The sequence below is a fragment of the Euprymna scolopes genome, chromosome 22 (assembly GCF_053919585.1).
Source record: "Euprymna scolopes isolate OS-2025 chromosome 22, ASM5391958v1, whole genome shotgun sequence".
Lineage (NCBI taxonomy): Eukaryota > Metazoa > Mollusca > Cephalopoda > Sepiida > Sepiolidae > Euprymna > Euprymna scolopes.
In genome coordinates, this window is record NC_136503.1 from 45,944,954 (window position 1) to 45,959,334 (window position 14,381).

At 36.1% G+C, this 14,381-nt stretch overlaps 1 protein-coding gene across 3 annotated transcripts in view; it reads left to right on the forward strand.

The window, feature by feature from the left end:
• Nucleotides 1–14,381, forward strand: part of LOC145243399 (uncharacterized) — a 103,415-nt gene that overhangs the window by 37,218 nt on the left and 51,816 nt on the right. For all 3 annotated transcript variants that reach the window (XM_080106250.1, XM_080106249.1, XM_080106248.1), the window contains exons 5-6: nt 1,719–1,827; nt 8,530–8,678. In XM_080106250.1, the coding sequence (XP_079962376.1) occupies nt 1,719–1,827; nt 8,530–8,678 (258 nt within the window). The remainder of the gene's footprint in view (nt 1–1,718; nt 1,828–8,529; nt 8,679–14,381) is intronic.

Here is a 14,381-nt window from a genome sequence, read left to right on the forward strand (position 1 = left end):
ATTTTTGTTCAAAGTTCTTCCAGATTTGAAATTTTATCATTGCGTAGATTGTTTAAACAGTTACATTCAACTTCAATTTGCGTTTTTTTTTAAAAAATGACAAGTGCGGACTTTCTTTTTGCCGCCACTGTATATCTCCTGATTATAATAAATCTGTTTTTGTTTTTGTTTTTTTCAGAAGAAATGATTTGCTGAAATTTTATTATCTACCTTGGCCGATGTAATGTCAAATATTCCCCAGTAAAAATTAATGTTTTTTTATCTATAAGAGAGAAAAGCTATTTTTAAGATCGGATTTTTTTTTGATTTTCAATACTTATTCAATGAATTTCTGTACAAAACATATCTAAGAACACTGCCAGACATATAAATTACCTTTGTGTGAAATTTGCAAAAATAGGCTCAACTGTTTCGGGACCTATGAGAAAGGAACTCAAACACACACATACACCAAGTGACTTTTATATAATAGTAGAGATATTGATTTTCTTCATGTTATTTTATTTTATCATTATATTCATTATTATTATTACTCACTGGGAGTTTTCACACAGGCCATCACCAAAGAATTCTCTTTCAAAACAACTTGTTGTGTTTCTTGAAGTCTGAGTGACAACAAGTCTCCCCAAATTCCCAGTACTCACCATCTCTTTCAATAACCTTTACAAATTAGTTAGCGTTATCACAATAGTCTATTGATTTCTCGTTGGTAGCAACCCTTGGTCTTCTCTGGGATTTGAGTGGCAATAAGCCTCTCCAGGTCCCAGTCCTCTTCGTACTAATCCAGTGGAGGTCTGGTTAGTGCTTTCTCTCCTAGGTCTTTCCATTCTCCTTAACCTTCCTCACTTATTTGGTGTGGCACTAGTTTATGGTGATACTAAAAAATACAAAAAAAGGGGGGGGAGCTGGAACTTACAATTCTACAGTTTTAGTTTTCATGATTCCATGTTTCTTTGTGTTTTACCTCTGTAGCAGTTTCTATGTATCCGGCTAGCGCCTCTGGATCATAAGTATTAGTCTCCACATTCCTTAATATTTCGGCCATTTTCACTATTGTTATCCGTTATAATTTCTAAGGTATCCCTCTGATTCCAATCTCTCATCATTTTTCAAAGTTTTTCGGTATTGTTTCGAGTGCTCCTACTATTATTGTTGTTATCTTTACTTTCTTCATCTTCCATATATCTTTGAGCTCTCTGGCCAGTTCAGTGTATTTTCTCTGCTCCTCTGTCTCCTTGATCTTCACTCTTTGGTCTGCTGGAATGGCAAAATCTACAATCCGGCAGGATTTTTCCTTCTTGTTAACTACTATGAAATCCGATCTTCTGGCTTGGATAAGTTTATCCGTTTGTATATCCATGTCCTATAGGATTTTGTGACTTTCATTTTCAAATATTTTTTTTTACTTGGGAGTCGCCACTTATTAAGTCCCACAGGCCACTCGAAGATAAAGGTTAGTGGGTGTAAGGTTGTAGCGTAGTAATCATTAATGGAGTAAATTAAGTAGAATTTGATTATTTAAGGGGACGGTTCAACAAGAATTTTACATTGGACTTAAAGACTACCATATTGTAGTCAGCCGGGAAGCACACCAGCATAACAGGTGGGCAGTTTTTTGTCCATGGAATTTAAACTAATAATAATTAATAATTATTTATTATAATAATATTAATAATAATTGTTATGAAAAAAATCTGATTCATCATTTTCTATTACAGGCTTATATCAACCACAAATGCTTTACAGGTATTACTGCGGCCAGATACTTCCTCAAATTTACAACTTTGCCTTACATCACAGAGATAACATACAGTATCATCATTAAACGTAAGTGAAACTTGAAAAGTTCAACATTTCCTTTTATATTCTTCCATTATTATTTCCTTCAACTGCTTTATTATTAAGACTATGACAACAGCATATTCTTTTCATTGTTTTGACTCCGAGTATATATCCGACACAGTTAGACACAGTTAATTCACTGAGAACCACATCATCTATATATATAAAAGCGAAAATGTATGTGTGTATCTATGTGTGTTCGCTTTTTCTGTATGTCTACAAAAGGCTTTTTTCAGAGAAGCGGTCGGTCGGTTCACAACATTTTAAAACTTTTATATCACATATAAATCGTAATATCTCACAGTTAACAATGAAGCTCGCCTGTCTATTTAATTTGCTCGATTTCGGGAAGATAAATATTCAACATTTGTTGCTTGCTGCATGTGGGTTAGTCTTTTTCCTATAACATCTTGGGAAAATAAAAATTAAAAAAAGCGTTCCGCAGTAAATGAATACTATCCCGCAGTCAAACTTGACCTCATTAACTCATTAAAACGGGCACCTGCCAAATCCAAGTAATTAAATAAATTCAAACGTGTTTCCATTAGCATCTCGCGGTGAGGCAATGGTTAATGTCGCACTTTTTTTTTTCACACTTTAATTTACAACTTTGCCTCAAGGGTTCAGGTTCGATCCTCATACTTACTTTTTTTTTAACCCCCCCCCTACCCCGGAGTTTCCACACACACCTCCAAACACCCGGGCAACGCCGGGTACCCCTCGCTAGTTCTATATAAAAGCATATCTCAACGGATACACACTATTACTGTTGCTACTAAAGGGAATAAGAGCGGCAAACAACTCTACACATAGATGCCACATTGCAGTTATTACTATGACTACATTGCCTAATAACTAGGGCTATGACAACAGAATATTCTTTTCGTTGTTTTGACTCTCGAGTATATATCCGACACAGAGAACCACATCACTCTATATAAAAGCGTATAAGATATCAACGGATACACACTTGAGGGTCAAAACAATGAAAAGAATATGCTGTCGTCCTAGCCCTATTTATTACACTGTGCGACACTCAAAAAAGTACAGGACATCTGTGGCCATTTTTATATGCAAAATGGCATAGAAAATTGATTTCTGGTCTTTTTTTGTCGAATTAGGTATATATATATATATATATATTTTTTTTTTTCCAAAATTGTCACTTTCGAGAATTTTTAGAGAATCTTAGTGATGTGAGTGATGAACGCGGCGAGAGATTCCATCAGGATATTTCAGTGATGGAGAAACGTTTTAAAGGACAATGGAATGCTTGCATGTTGGCATACTACTGCTTAAATATAAAAAGGGAGAATGACACTCAACACAAGAGGGTTAAGAGGACAAATGTTGTTTAATTTGACAATTCTTGTGTTCTTCATTCATAACCAATAATAATAAAATACTAGCAGGACCTGTAGAAATCCCACAGCGGACGCTTTCATATGTAATATTGATATATTCATGTTGGCATTCTGTGGCTGTTCAGCGTAAATGGAGACGCCCTGATATTATTGTAGCTATTTGTTAAAACTGCAAAAGTATTTATCTAAGTTAGCAGAGACGCCTGGCTTTCACAAATAAAAAAAATATATCCATATATATATTTCTGTAGAAATATATATTCTTATAATATATATCAATCCTTATTTAAGAAGCTCAATGTAATTACAGAGCAATGTAGAGAATAAATGACAAAAAGTTATATTCCAAAATTCATGATTTCGACCATCTGAATTAAAGGAATAAATTATAAGATGGTCAACATCATGAATTTTGAAATATAACTTTTTGTCATTTATTCTCTCTCTCTCTCTCTCTCTCTCTCTCTCTCTCTCTCTATATATATATATATATATATATATATATATATATATATATAACTTGAGTTCCTTCAGCTTTAATCAAAACCGAAACCAAAATTTATAAAGAATTCTTGGTAAAATTATTTATTACAAGAAATGGAAGGTCATAACAATTAAACGCCAGTCACTCGAAATAAAAAAGATGTAAGCATGACGCACAAAATAACACACACGCTATCGTATTAATATATAGATGATTTATGATACACGAAAACGGTGCCTTATCTAGAGAAATAGAGGTCAGATTTAGTATCAGGATACTTTTCTTACATTGAAACATATACTTTTTCTCAACCTGAAATTTGTTGCAGAGTGGTTTTATTATTATTATCATTATTATTGTTATTAATTTTTTACTCACTACGAGTTTTTACACAGACCATCATCAAAGATTTCTCCTTGAGTACAACCTGTGATGTTCCCTGGAGTCTGAGTGACAACAATTCTCCCCAGATTTCTTGTACTTTCCATCTCTCTTGATAACTTTGCGAATCAATCTGCGTCATTGCAACAGCTGTCCACCACTGATTTCTTGTTGACAGTAACCATTGGTCTTCACTGAAATTTGGGTGGCAATAAGCCTTCCCAGGTCCCAGTCCTCCTTATACACATCCAGTGGAGATCTGGTTAGTGCTTTCTCTCCTTAGTCTTTCCATCCTCCTTGACCCTCCTCAATTATTTGGTGTGGTGCCAGTTGAAACCGACACTACATTTTTTGGGAAGGGAGGCGAACTTACAATTATATAGTTACAGTTTTTATGATTCCATGTGGCATTTTCTGTCTCATGTGCTTTAGTTTCCACATTCAAGGATTTTCCTCAATATATCAGCTGTTTTTTTTTCATTATTGTTATGCGTTTTTTCTTTCCGGCTTTCCAATCTCACCTATTCTTTTTTCAAAGTTTTTCAGGATTGTCCATAGTGCTCTAACTATTATTGGTGTTGTCTTGACTTTCTTCATCTTTCATATCCCTTTTAAGCTCTCTGGTTAGTTCTGCATATTTGCTCTACTTTTCTCTCTCCTTGATATTTACTCTGTGATCTGCTGGAACAGCGAAATCTACAATTTAGCAGGACTTTTCCTTCTTGCTATTGACATCCGATTTTTTTACTTGGATTGGTTTTTTACTTGGATTGGTTTGGATTGGTTTATACCATGTCAAATAGGATTTTGTGACTATCGTTTTCTAGTACTGCTACTGGGTTGTGCTTGCACCAATTGTCAGCATGTTCAAGATGATGTTTGCATAATACCAATGTACTTTCCCCACTTGATCGTATCTATTCGTATATTCTTTTGGGGCTAGCTTACTGCATTCGCTTATTATGTGACTAGTGGGTGGTGGTGGTGGGGCTTTACAAGAGCGTGAAATACGCTTAAATATGATATTTTAATTTGTCCAGATTTTGTATATATTATTATAGAGTTGTGATTTCAAAAGTAAAAAAAAAAAAATATTCAGGTGCTATCAGCTAGAATCGAAACCGAAATTGTAGCATTCAAAGCTGGCGATGTTACTACTGTACCAACGTGACACACATATGAAATGATTAAAAATGTAAAATTAAAAATAAACTAAGATGAATGTACAAAATGTTTAACGATTTATTTTCAATTTTAACCCATTTTTGACCCATTAAAAACAATTTTAACCCATTTTTGACCCCTTAAAAACAATTTTAACCAGCTAAAGACCCATGAAAGAATGGCCTGTAAAAAATCCAATAATTTGAGGTCCCTAGTGCCGCTCTCTGACTTTTAGTTTCGAAGGAGATAGAATTTGAAAATGTGAAGACTGATAGACAGACCGACAGACAAACAAATACATAGCCGTTTATATATTAGATTTAGTATTTCGTCTCAGAGTCTGCATTTACTGTTTTCTTGTGTTTTGATTATCCTTGCTTTGATGTGGTTGGTTCTAATCAAGTTATTTTGTGCAGTTGTTATAAGGGATTCAGTTTCTGTTTAGATTTCCTTTTTTTAGCCATGTCCAAGTGTTTTGTTTTCTTTAGTGTCTAGGATAGCTTCCTTACATTTATATCAGATATACCTCTGCAAAAGAACGTGTCCTCTATAGTATCAGATCTGGCAGAATGGTTGATTGTCAGTATAGACCGCTTCATAAAATTCGAACTAAAACCTAACAGCCAGCCGTGGTTCTCTTCAGAAAGTGCTGCTGCCATTGTGCACAGAAATCACTTTTGCTTTTGTTTCTAAAGCTGCCCTTAGAACTGACAGCAACCACTGTAAAAGAGTAATAAAGCATTCAAGAGAGTTGTATGCTCAGTTCGTCAAGTCCAAAGTAGCTGAGTAGCTTTGTTCCCACCAGTTTTGTCGAATAACAAACAGGGTCCTGAACAAAAGCGTGTGCTCTATTCCAACCATCATCAATGGACCTGAGGTCATCTCGTCAGCATCAGAAAAAGCCAAACTTTGCAGACAATTGCAGCTAATTCTACCCTATGCGATCATCCCCCCCCCATATTTCCTCCTGTGTCTAAAAGCATGCTATGCGACATACAAATATCTGTACATGATGTTGCCAAGCTAATCAAAAATCTTGATTCCAGTAAAGCAACTGGCCCTGACGGCATTTCAATTATAGTGCTAACAAAGCTTCAACCAGAACTAACTCCCATACTTCCAAAGGAGTTTAAACCTTGTCTTAAGGAGAAGTACTTCCCATCACCCTGGAAAACTCATCAGCATGCCCCGTATTTAAAAATTCATGTGATTGGTCATCGCCGTCTCAGTACAGACTAATCGGTTTCCTGTGCGTCATAAGCTGCTGGAATCTGTGTTAAATAGAGAAGTAGACAACCACCTCAGCAAAAATAACCTCCTCAGTGATATTCAATATGGTTTCTGTTCTGCTAAATCTACAGCAGATATGCTAACAGTTATAGGATTGGCGAATCTCTCGAGAGAGGCTTCCTTTCTAGGGCAATTGCTCTTGACATATCAAAGGCCTTTGATAAGGTATGGCATAAAGGTCTACTCCACAAGATCTCCAGCTACAGTATAGCTGGAAATATCTTTTCAATTATTAAATCGTTTCTCTCTGATAGGTTAATAAAAGTAGTGGTTGATGGGCAGAAATCAGAAGATTACAGAGTTCCATCCTGGGCCCAACTCTATTCCTGATCTACATTAATGATCTCCCAAATCACATCCTAAAATCATCCATAGGCATTTGTGCTGACAACACTATCATCTATGACAACACTTCAAAGGCCATAAATGGTCAAGATCTTTCTGATTCTCAATCCTCTGATCTAGAGTATCTGGTATAATGAGGAAAAAAGTGGCTGGTTAATTTTAATGCATCTAAAACCAAACTTCTATTTTTCCATCATCAACTCTCTGACACCTGTTTGGAATCAATTGAAATGAATGGCTCTCGTCTTGGGGAGGCTCTATGTTTTGACAAGCTTCTGGGCCTGACCTTTACTACTGATCTGAAATGAAATATGTACATCAAATCCGTTGCCAAGGTCACTGGAAAAATGGTGGGATCCTTCTATCGCTTCAGTAGATATGTCATTGCCGATGCAATTCTCTATCTGTATAAAAGCCATGTATGTCCTAGGATAGAGTACTGTTGCCACATCTGGGCAGGAGTTGCTAGAAGCAGCTTATCTTTTCTTGACAGAGTTCAAAATAGACTTTGTAGCCTAGAAGGGGATGTCCTCTTCTATTCCCAGCAACGTCTTTCCTACAGTAGAGACGTTTTGAGCCTGTCTATGCTCTATCGTTATTTTCATGGCAAGTGCTCGTCTGAGCTCCAATCTATGGTTCCCCCTCACCAAACTTTCATGAAAAACACTCGTCCAACTGAAACCAATATCAACAAATTTCCCCCACTCTTTATCTATGCCTAAACCTAAACGTAGATTCCATGAACAAAGCTTCTTTCTTAGAACTGCACGCTTGTGGAACTCTCTTCCATTTCCCTGCTTTCCAGCTGATTACAATATGGTTGTCCTCAAGTCCAACATAAACAAATTCTTGATGAGCCATCCCCTTAAGTAATCCAATTTACCAAATTTCCACTACTAACAATTACTATGATATTTTCCCATTGATTACTGTACACTCAATAACCATTATCCTCGAGTGACCTCTGGGCCTCGATAAGTGGTGACTTTTATGAAAAAAAAATATTATTTAGAAATTCAAAACTGTTGCGCATTATCCAACAGTAATATATATATATATATATGAAATAAATAGTTGCTGCGTTGACTTGATCATGTGGCATAGAGCAGATTCAGTTTGTATAGAAATGTTAGTGAAGTTAGATGTGATGTAAAGTCCTGAAACATAAGCTTAGATCACATGGGGATTCGAGTTCCATTAGCATGAAGAGCTAGTTATGGCTGAAGGGTTGGTTTCTAGCTGATTACAATATGATCGTCTTTAAATCCAACATGAACAAGTTCTTGATGAGCCATCCCCTTAAATAATCCAATTTACCAAATTTCCGCCACTAATGATTGACTACTGTACACTCATTAACTGTTATCCTCGAGTGACCTCAAGGCTTTGATAAGTGGTGACTCCTTTGTATCCTTTGCAAAAAAAAAAAAAAGAATGACAAGAAAATTACTGTTATGCTATGGTATATCAATTTTATGCTATGCAATATTAATCTTACGCTATATCATATAAACTTATGCTTTGTAATCACTTTTATACCATGTCATATCAATGTTATGTTAAATTTATCTTATGTTGTTTCATATCAGTTGTATACTACGCAGTATGTTAGAACATAAGAAACGATTCTCCTCTGAAGTAATTTCATTTTTTTTTCAGACACCAAGCAATCTATTCTTGCAGTTGCACCGATGCACCATCAAATGGCAATCAGTATCATCTTGCAGTTTCCAGTGGCCAAGGCTGTGTGTAAGAAGAAATTCCGTTTGACACGTTTTCAAACAGCCACAGAGGATATCAAATTCTCGGTAAGGTTTCACCAGTATTTTCGGTTCATTTCACTGCTATAATACCTTTCTTATGGTATGGATTTTGCTTTAAAATATAAAAACTATGACACTGGACCATTGGGACTTATTGAAGGAGGAAGAAGTGGATGAAAATCATCATCATCATCATTGGTTAAACATCGCTTTTGCATTCAGGCATGTGCTGGACGGCATTTTAGAAAGTAACTTCCAAGTCTTATTCATCACTCTTTCTCTCAAATTTATTCTTATCATTTCCTCCAGAGTTTTCTTTGGTCTTTTCCCATGAACTGAATCTGCTACTTTATTTATTCTACATCTACTAATTCCAAAACTCTCATCCATTCTTTCAACGTGGCCATACTATCGAAATCTATACCAATTTACTCATACTGTTCAGATGTAATCTTCCTTGGAGGTCATCAAATGTCTGTCTGTCTTTAACACACATTGCCCATCCATCGTACTGGAGGGATAATCGTAGCTTACTTGGCTAGCATGTGTGCGTGCTTCAAAGGATCGATCGTGTAACAAAAAAAAAAAAAAAGATAAGAAAGAAAGGTTAAAATGGCGATACCCAGTTCGTTTTATGGTTGATGGTCACGTGAGCGACCGACGCTGACTGTCGCCATTTCTATGCAAATGAGACAGATGAATAAAAGCAGCCGTGAAGCGAACGAGGGAGGGGGCGAGTTGGAAGAAAGCATGCCACGTACGTAATCGTGTGCAAGTCAACTTGAAAAAGTGTCGAATTGTGGAGTTGGAAGTTTTGACAATAGAATGTCAAGTTTTGGAGTTGGAAGTTTTGACAACAGAGTGTCAAGTTTTGGAGTTGGAAGTTTTGACAGCAGTGTGTCAATTTACCCGAGAAATTGTTAGCTTAACCATATGTATCATTCTCATTTCATTTTTCACCATGCAACACATATCCTCAACCCTCACTGGCCAGGTTTCACTTCCATGCGTCATTACACTGTGGTCACATACCTGTTGTGGCTGACAGTGACAACATCTGCTAGTTAGTAATGGCAGTTAGTTAGTTGTTAGAGTAAAATAAAATAAAACTAGACTTAAAATTAAATAAGTTAGAAAAAGATCTCTCATCTCAAAAATGTCTATGTGCATAAATTAAGATGTTTAAGTTTAAGCCCCCCCATAAAAGAGTTTTGTAATTTTGCTTCCACACTTTGCCGATCTTATAATCACGGATAAATAGACTTAAAGATAAATAACACATCCCCCTGACTAAACTTTAAGATATTTCTTCACTACTCTATTACTACATAGCATACATTCTCCCATAATTTATATTTTAACGTATGTTTCTATTACATGCTCAAAAAAAAAGGTGAATTATTTTCCTTGCGGTATTTCTAAGGATATGTAGTGACACACATTGGCGTCCAAAATCAAAATGTATAAACTCGCTTGTACGCACGTTGTCTGCACATACACTATCCTAAATAAAAACAAATAATTATATGTTGGATTAATCGGAAAAATTTTCTGAATTTATTTGAAATGGTCTTTCTAACGGCCACGTATTCAAAACTTTTCTGCTCATTTATATAAATTATAATTTATTGAAAGTTGTTTATAAGAGTTAATGTTCATTTGATTTCGTATTAGTAAGAGAGTTCAGTGAGAAAGATTTGAATATTTCCATGCATAAAGTTTATACAAATTGGCAGACGATAATAAGTCAATGAGTTGTGCCCGTTAATGTTTGTTAATGTTTGTGTGTGTATGAGTAAAGAGAGATTTTGCAGAGGGGAGCGCCCAATAGAGAGGGGCCCAGTGATAGCGATCCATATACTTGGGTCAACTGGGTCCCACTAGTTTATGGAAGAAAAATCTGGCTTTTTGAAGGATGTAGATGGCCCCCAGAAAGTCATTTCAAATAAATTCAAAAAGTTCTCTGATTGGTCCAAAAATGAAATTATTTGTTTTTATTCAGGATAGTGTATGAGCGCAGACAACATGCTTACCAACGAATATACGCATTTTTGATTTTGGACGCCTACGAAACATTGGCCGCTACAAATGTAAAAGGTCCTCACATTTCTTCATTATGAACGCTTCATAATCACCATCTTGAATACAAAAACACAGATTCACATTTATTTTCATTTAACTAATACACGGCTTTTCTTTTCCTTTTCAGATATTTGATAACAGTCTACAGTTTATATATATTAATCTATATTTAAAATACAGTCTACAATAATTATTTCATGCTTAACCTTTTCCTGTTCATCTTCAGAAACAGTGATCTTTTCTTCCCCTACAAATAAAATTTACTTTCTACTCGGCTTAGCAAAAAAGTTTTCATCCTTGTCTTTCCGTCTGTTATATTCAATGTTATTTTATTTTTATGGATACATTAATTTAAATATTGAAATACCCCCCACCCTTCAATTTATATAAATAGCAATATCTACTTAGCGTTGCCCGAAAGTGTATTTATAGGAGTGATTATTCAGTGAATTACTGTGTAAATACAATATTTCACATTTTACATAAAACAAGCATTTGTCTTTTTTATCAAAATTTTTCCTAGACATATTTAGGCCCCCATTTTGAATTTAATCTGAATGAGTTTTATATAGTTTTACCTTAAAATGTCTTGAAAACAACATAACAAAACCATTAGTATTCTTTTCTAATTACAAATAATTATGAAATTAAAAATGAAATAATTGGGCAAAGTATTGTTGTATTTCTGCTGTGTTTAAAAGACTGGCGACACACTGGTATATAGAAATACTAGCCTGGGTGCCCGGCGTTGCCCGGATATTTGTAGGTGTGTGTTGTGCAAAAAAGAAAAAAAAAAGTGGTAGTAGGCAGGCAGGCTCGAACCTGTATCGCAAAGGAGGAAAAAAACATGAAAAAAAGTGGCATCTTGGCTGTTGCGCCCATCGCCAAACCGGAAGTGATGAATGTTTAAATTAAGGCTGGTCAATCGAAAAGAGGGGATGACCTTCGAAAATATCGGCGAAAAAAGCGACCCCTCCCTGTAGAAAAATTCTTAGTTGAAGATGAAGGAATTAATGTTTTTAGCCACTTTTTCAATATTTGTCGTCTGAAGAGTCGGGCTTCAAAACGATATCAATCTTATGAAAATCCGTTGCCTCTGTCGAAAGTTTTAGGCAGACAAGCAAACATACATACATACATACATACATACATACATTTAAATAGACAGGTGAGATTTATATTATAGATAACAATATATCTTTATTCTCGGTGACGGTTATGGATGGTTGGGTGTTAGGAGGAAGATGCACACATGGGAATTCGACCGGTTGATTCTTCTTGGACACAAATCATCAATCAAACACCGTTGTCCATTTTTGGTCGTTAGTATATAAGCATTTATGACCACCTGAAATGCCCCTTTTGGGATGGTATTGTCACTGTAGCCAAATCTCAATGGCGTTTTATTCAGCCATTGTTTCCCTGGATTGACATGGTTTTGATTACACCTGTGTAGCTTTTTCTTGAAAATGACTTTTCAAACGTGATACTTTTATATATTATTTTATTTCTTTTATTTTTTATTTTTGGAATCCTTTTTTTGAGATGAGGCTTCATAATTTGAGTATTTACTTTTTGTTTTTTGCAGACTGTTATCCTCATCTTCATAGTTGTTGTTTTTCACCAAATTTTAACCCTTTGGAGGCCCGTGATGCAGTGAATAGAGGCGTTGAGTCTCTATGGATCCAGGTGAGCATCGTCTGAAGATGGTGGTTTCAATCCTACCCAAAGCAGGCGAAAGAATTAGTTGGGCAAAACATGGTGAGACGACAACCATGGAAGGCAGTGTAACTGAGGATACAGCTACAAGACTCAGCGTTCCTATCCTGTCGCTGTTGAAGAAGGCCAAAGGATAAGTTAGTCGAAACATGGTCAAAAACAGCAACTAGGAAGATGAGGATAACAATCCGCAAAAAGAAAAAAATAAATAAATAAATACTCATTATACTTTAAAGCTTTTTTTTCTGACAATTGATCAAATTTGTTGCTTCTTCACGCAGGTGCCTGTCAGGTCTATAATTTTTCAATCAAATGATCTTTTGGTACATCTAATAATTATTTTCGTTGTTATTGCAAGTGCACGCTTTTGTCAAAATTATTTTTCAGTACACACGGCCTAGGTATCCAACGGTGTTACCGCTATACATGTTTTCATACAAGAAAGTTTACAATGAAACGAAACAAAATAGAAACGATAATGTTTGGAAAGACATTTATTTATCACAAATCCAAGATTCAGATTGCGTCCATTTCATAAAATAAAGTCTGTAAAGCTTATGTACAGGCGTGTAGAAGTTGGGAGTAGGGATTTACTTCCTTCCAACTGCAGAAAGATATGACACAAGGTCAGAAGGTGGAGAGAGTAAACCCAGCACCCCTAAAGGAGGAGCACTCTGACCTTTTAAAAATTACCTGAGCAGCCTCGTCAGCATTCCCTAGTAGGACGCCTCAGGCAGTAAGCAATAAACTCCACCCCAAAGATGGAAAAGAGAGGGTGGACTTTCTAGGACTAGCTCAGCCCGACAGATGCAATGTCATTCCCTACCCAAAAATGGCCAAGACTATGTCATATGTCAGACTGTGTTGAGGACGTATTTAGGACTGGTATGTCTCACATACTGTGAATTCTTATATGCGTGCGTGTTCTCATGCAAGGTAAAAAAGGAGAAGGTGATTTCTTTCTGCATCCTTTTATATCCATCAATTGCAGTGCCACTTACCACCACAAAAAGGGAGATAATTAGGTCTGAAATGCCCTCTGGTGAAAGTATGTTTAAATATGTAGAAATGTGAAAAAAAAAAAAAAAAAGAAGAAAAATATGCTATAACGATCTTATTAAAGTTGTGATGCTATTGACCCCCATAAAGTTTTGGGATGCGAGGGAGGTAGAATAAAAGAAGTATGACAGAAGGCTAAAGGAAATCAGTTTATCAGGTGAATAAGGGTATAGGAAATAGGATTTATCACCAGAACAATGGAAAGAAAGTTATTCACCAGGATAGACAAAAGAAAGCTGAAGTGGGGTTTTTTGCAATGACGGTAACAAAATGCCCGAAGAATGGATGTAGATATATTTAGAGTTGGTTTGCAGGCACTCTAGGGAGTGGCTATGAGTTTATGACAGCAGAAACATTTTAAGGATGGTCTTGAGTTCATGACAGTATGTGCAGTTTACAGCCAATCTTGAGTTTATGACGGCTGGGGACAGTCAGAGTTGAAGAGTTGTGAGTTTGACACATTCAGAGGCAGATCGTGGCTCAGATCAAGTTGGGAGAGCTTTGCGAAATCGAGATGAGCTGACATCAACTGATGAACTCGGTATGTGGGCCTCAACTTTTAGATGGTGTCATACACACACCAAAAGGGCAACTAATATTTCCAGAAAATATCGGAGTCTGTTTTTTTTTTTTTTTTTTTTTTTTTTTGTACATATCTGGGCAGGAGCTGCCAAAAACAGCCTATCATACCTTGACAGAGTACAAAATAGACTTCGTGGTTTAGTGGGGGATGCCCTTTTCTCTACCCTGCAACCCCTCTCCCACAGAAGAGACGTTGCAAGCCTATCCTTGTTTTATCGTTATTTTCATGGCAGGTGTTCGTCTGAACTCCAATCCCTGGTCCCCCCTCGTCAATCTTTCACGAAAAACACCCGTCTAGCTGAATCC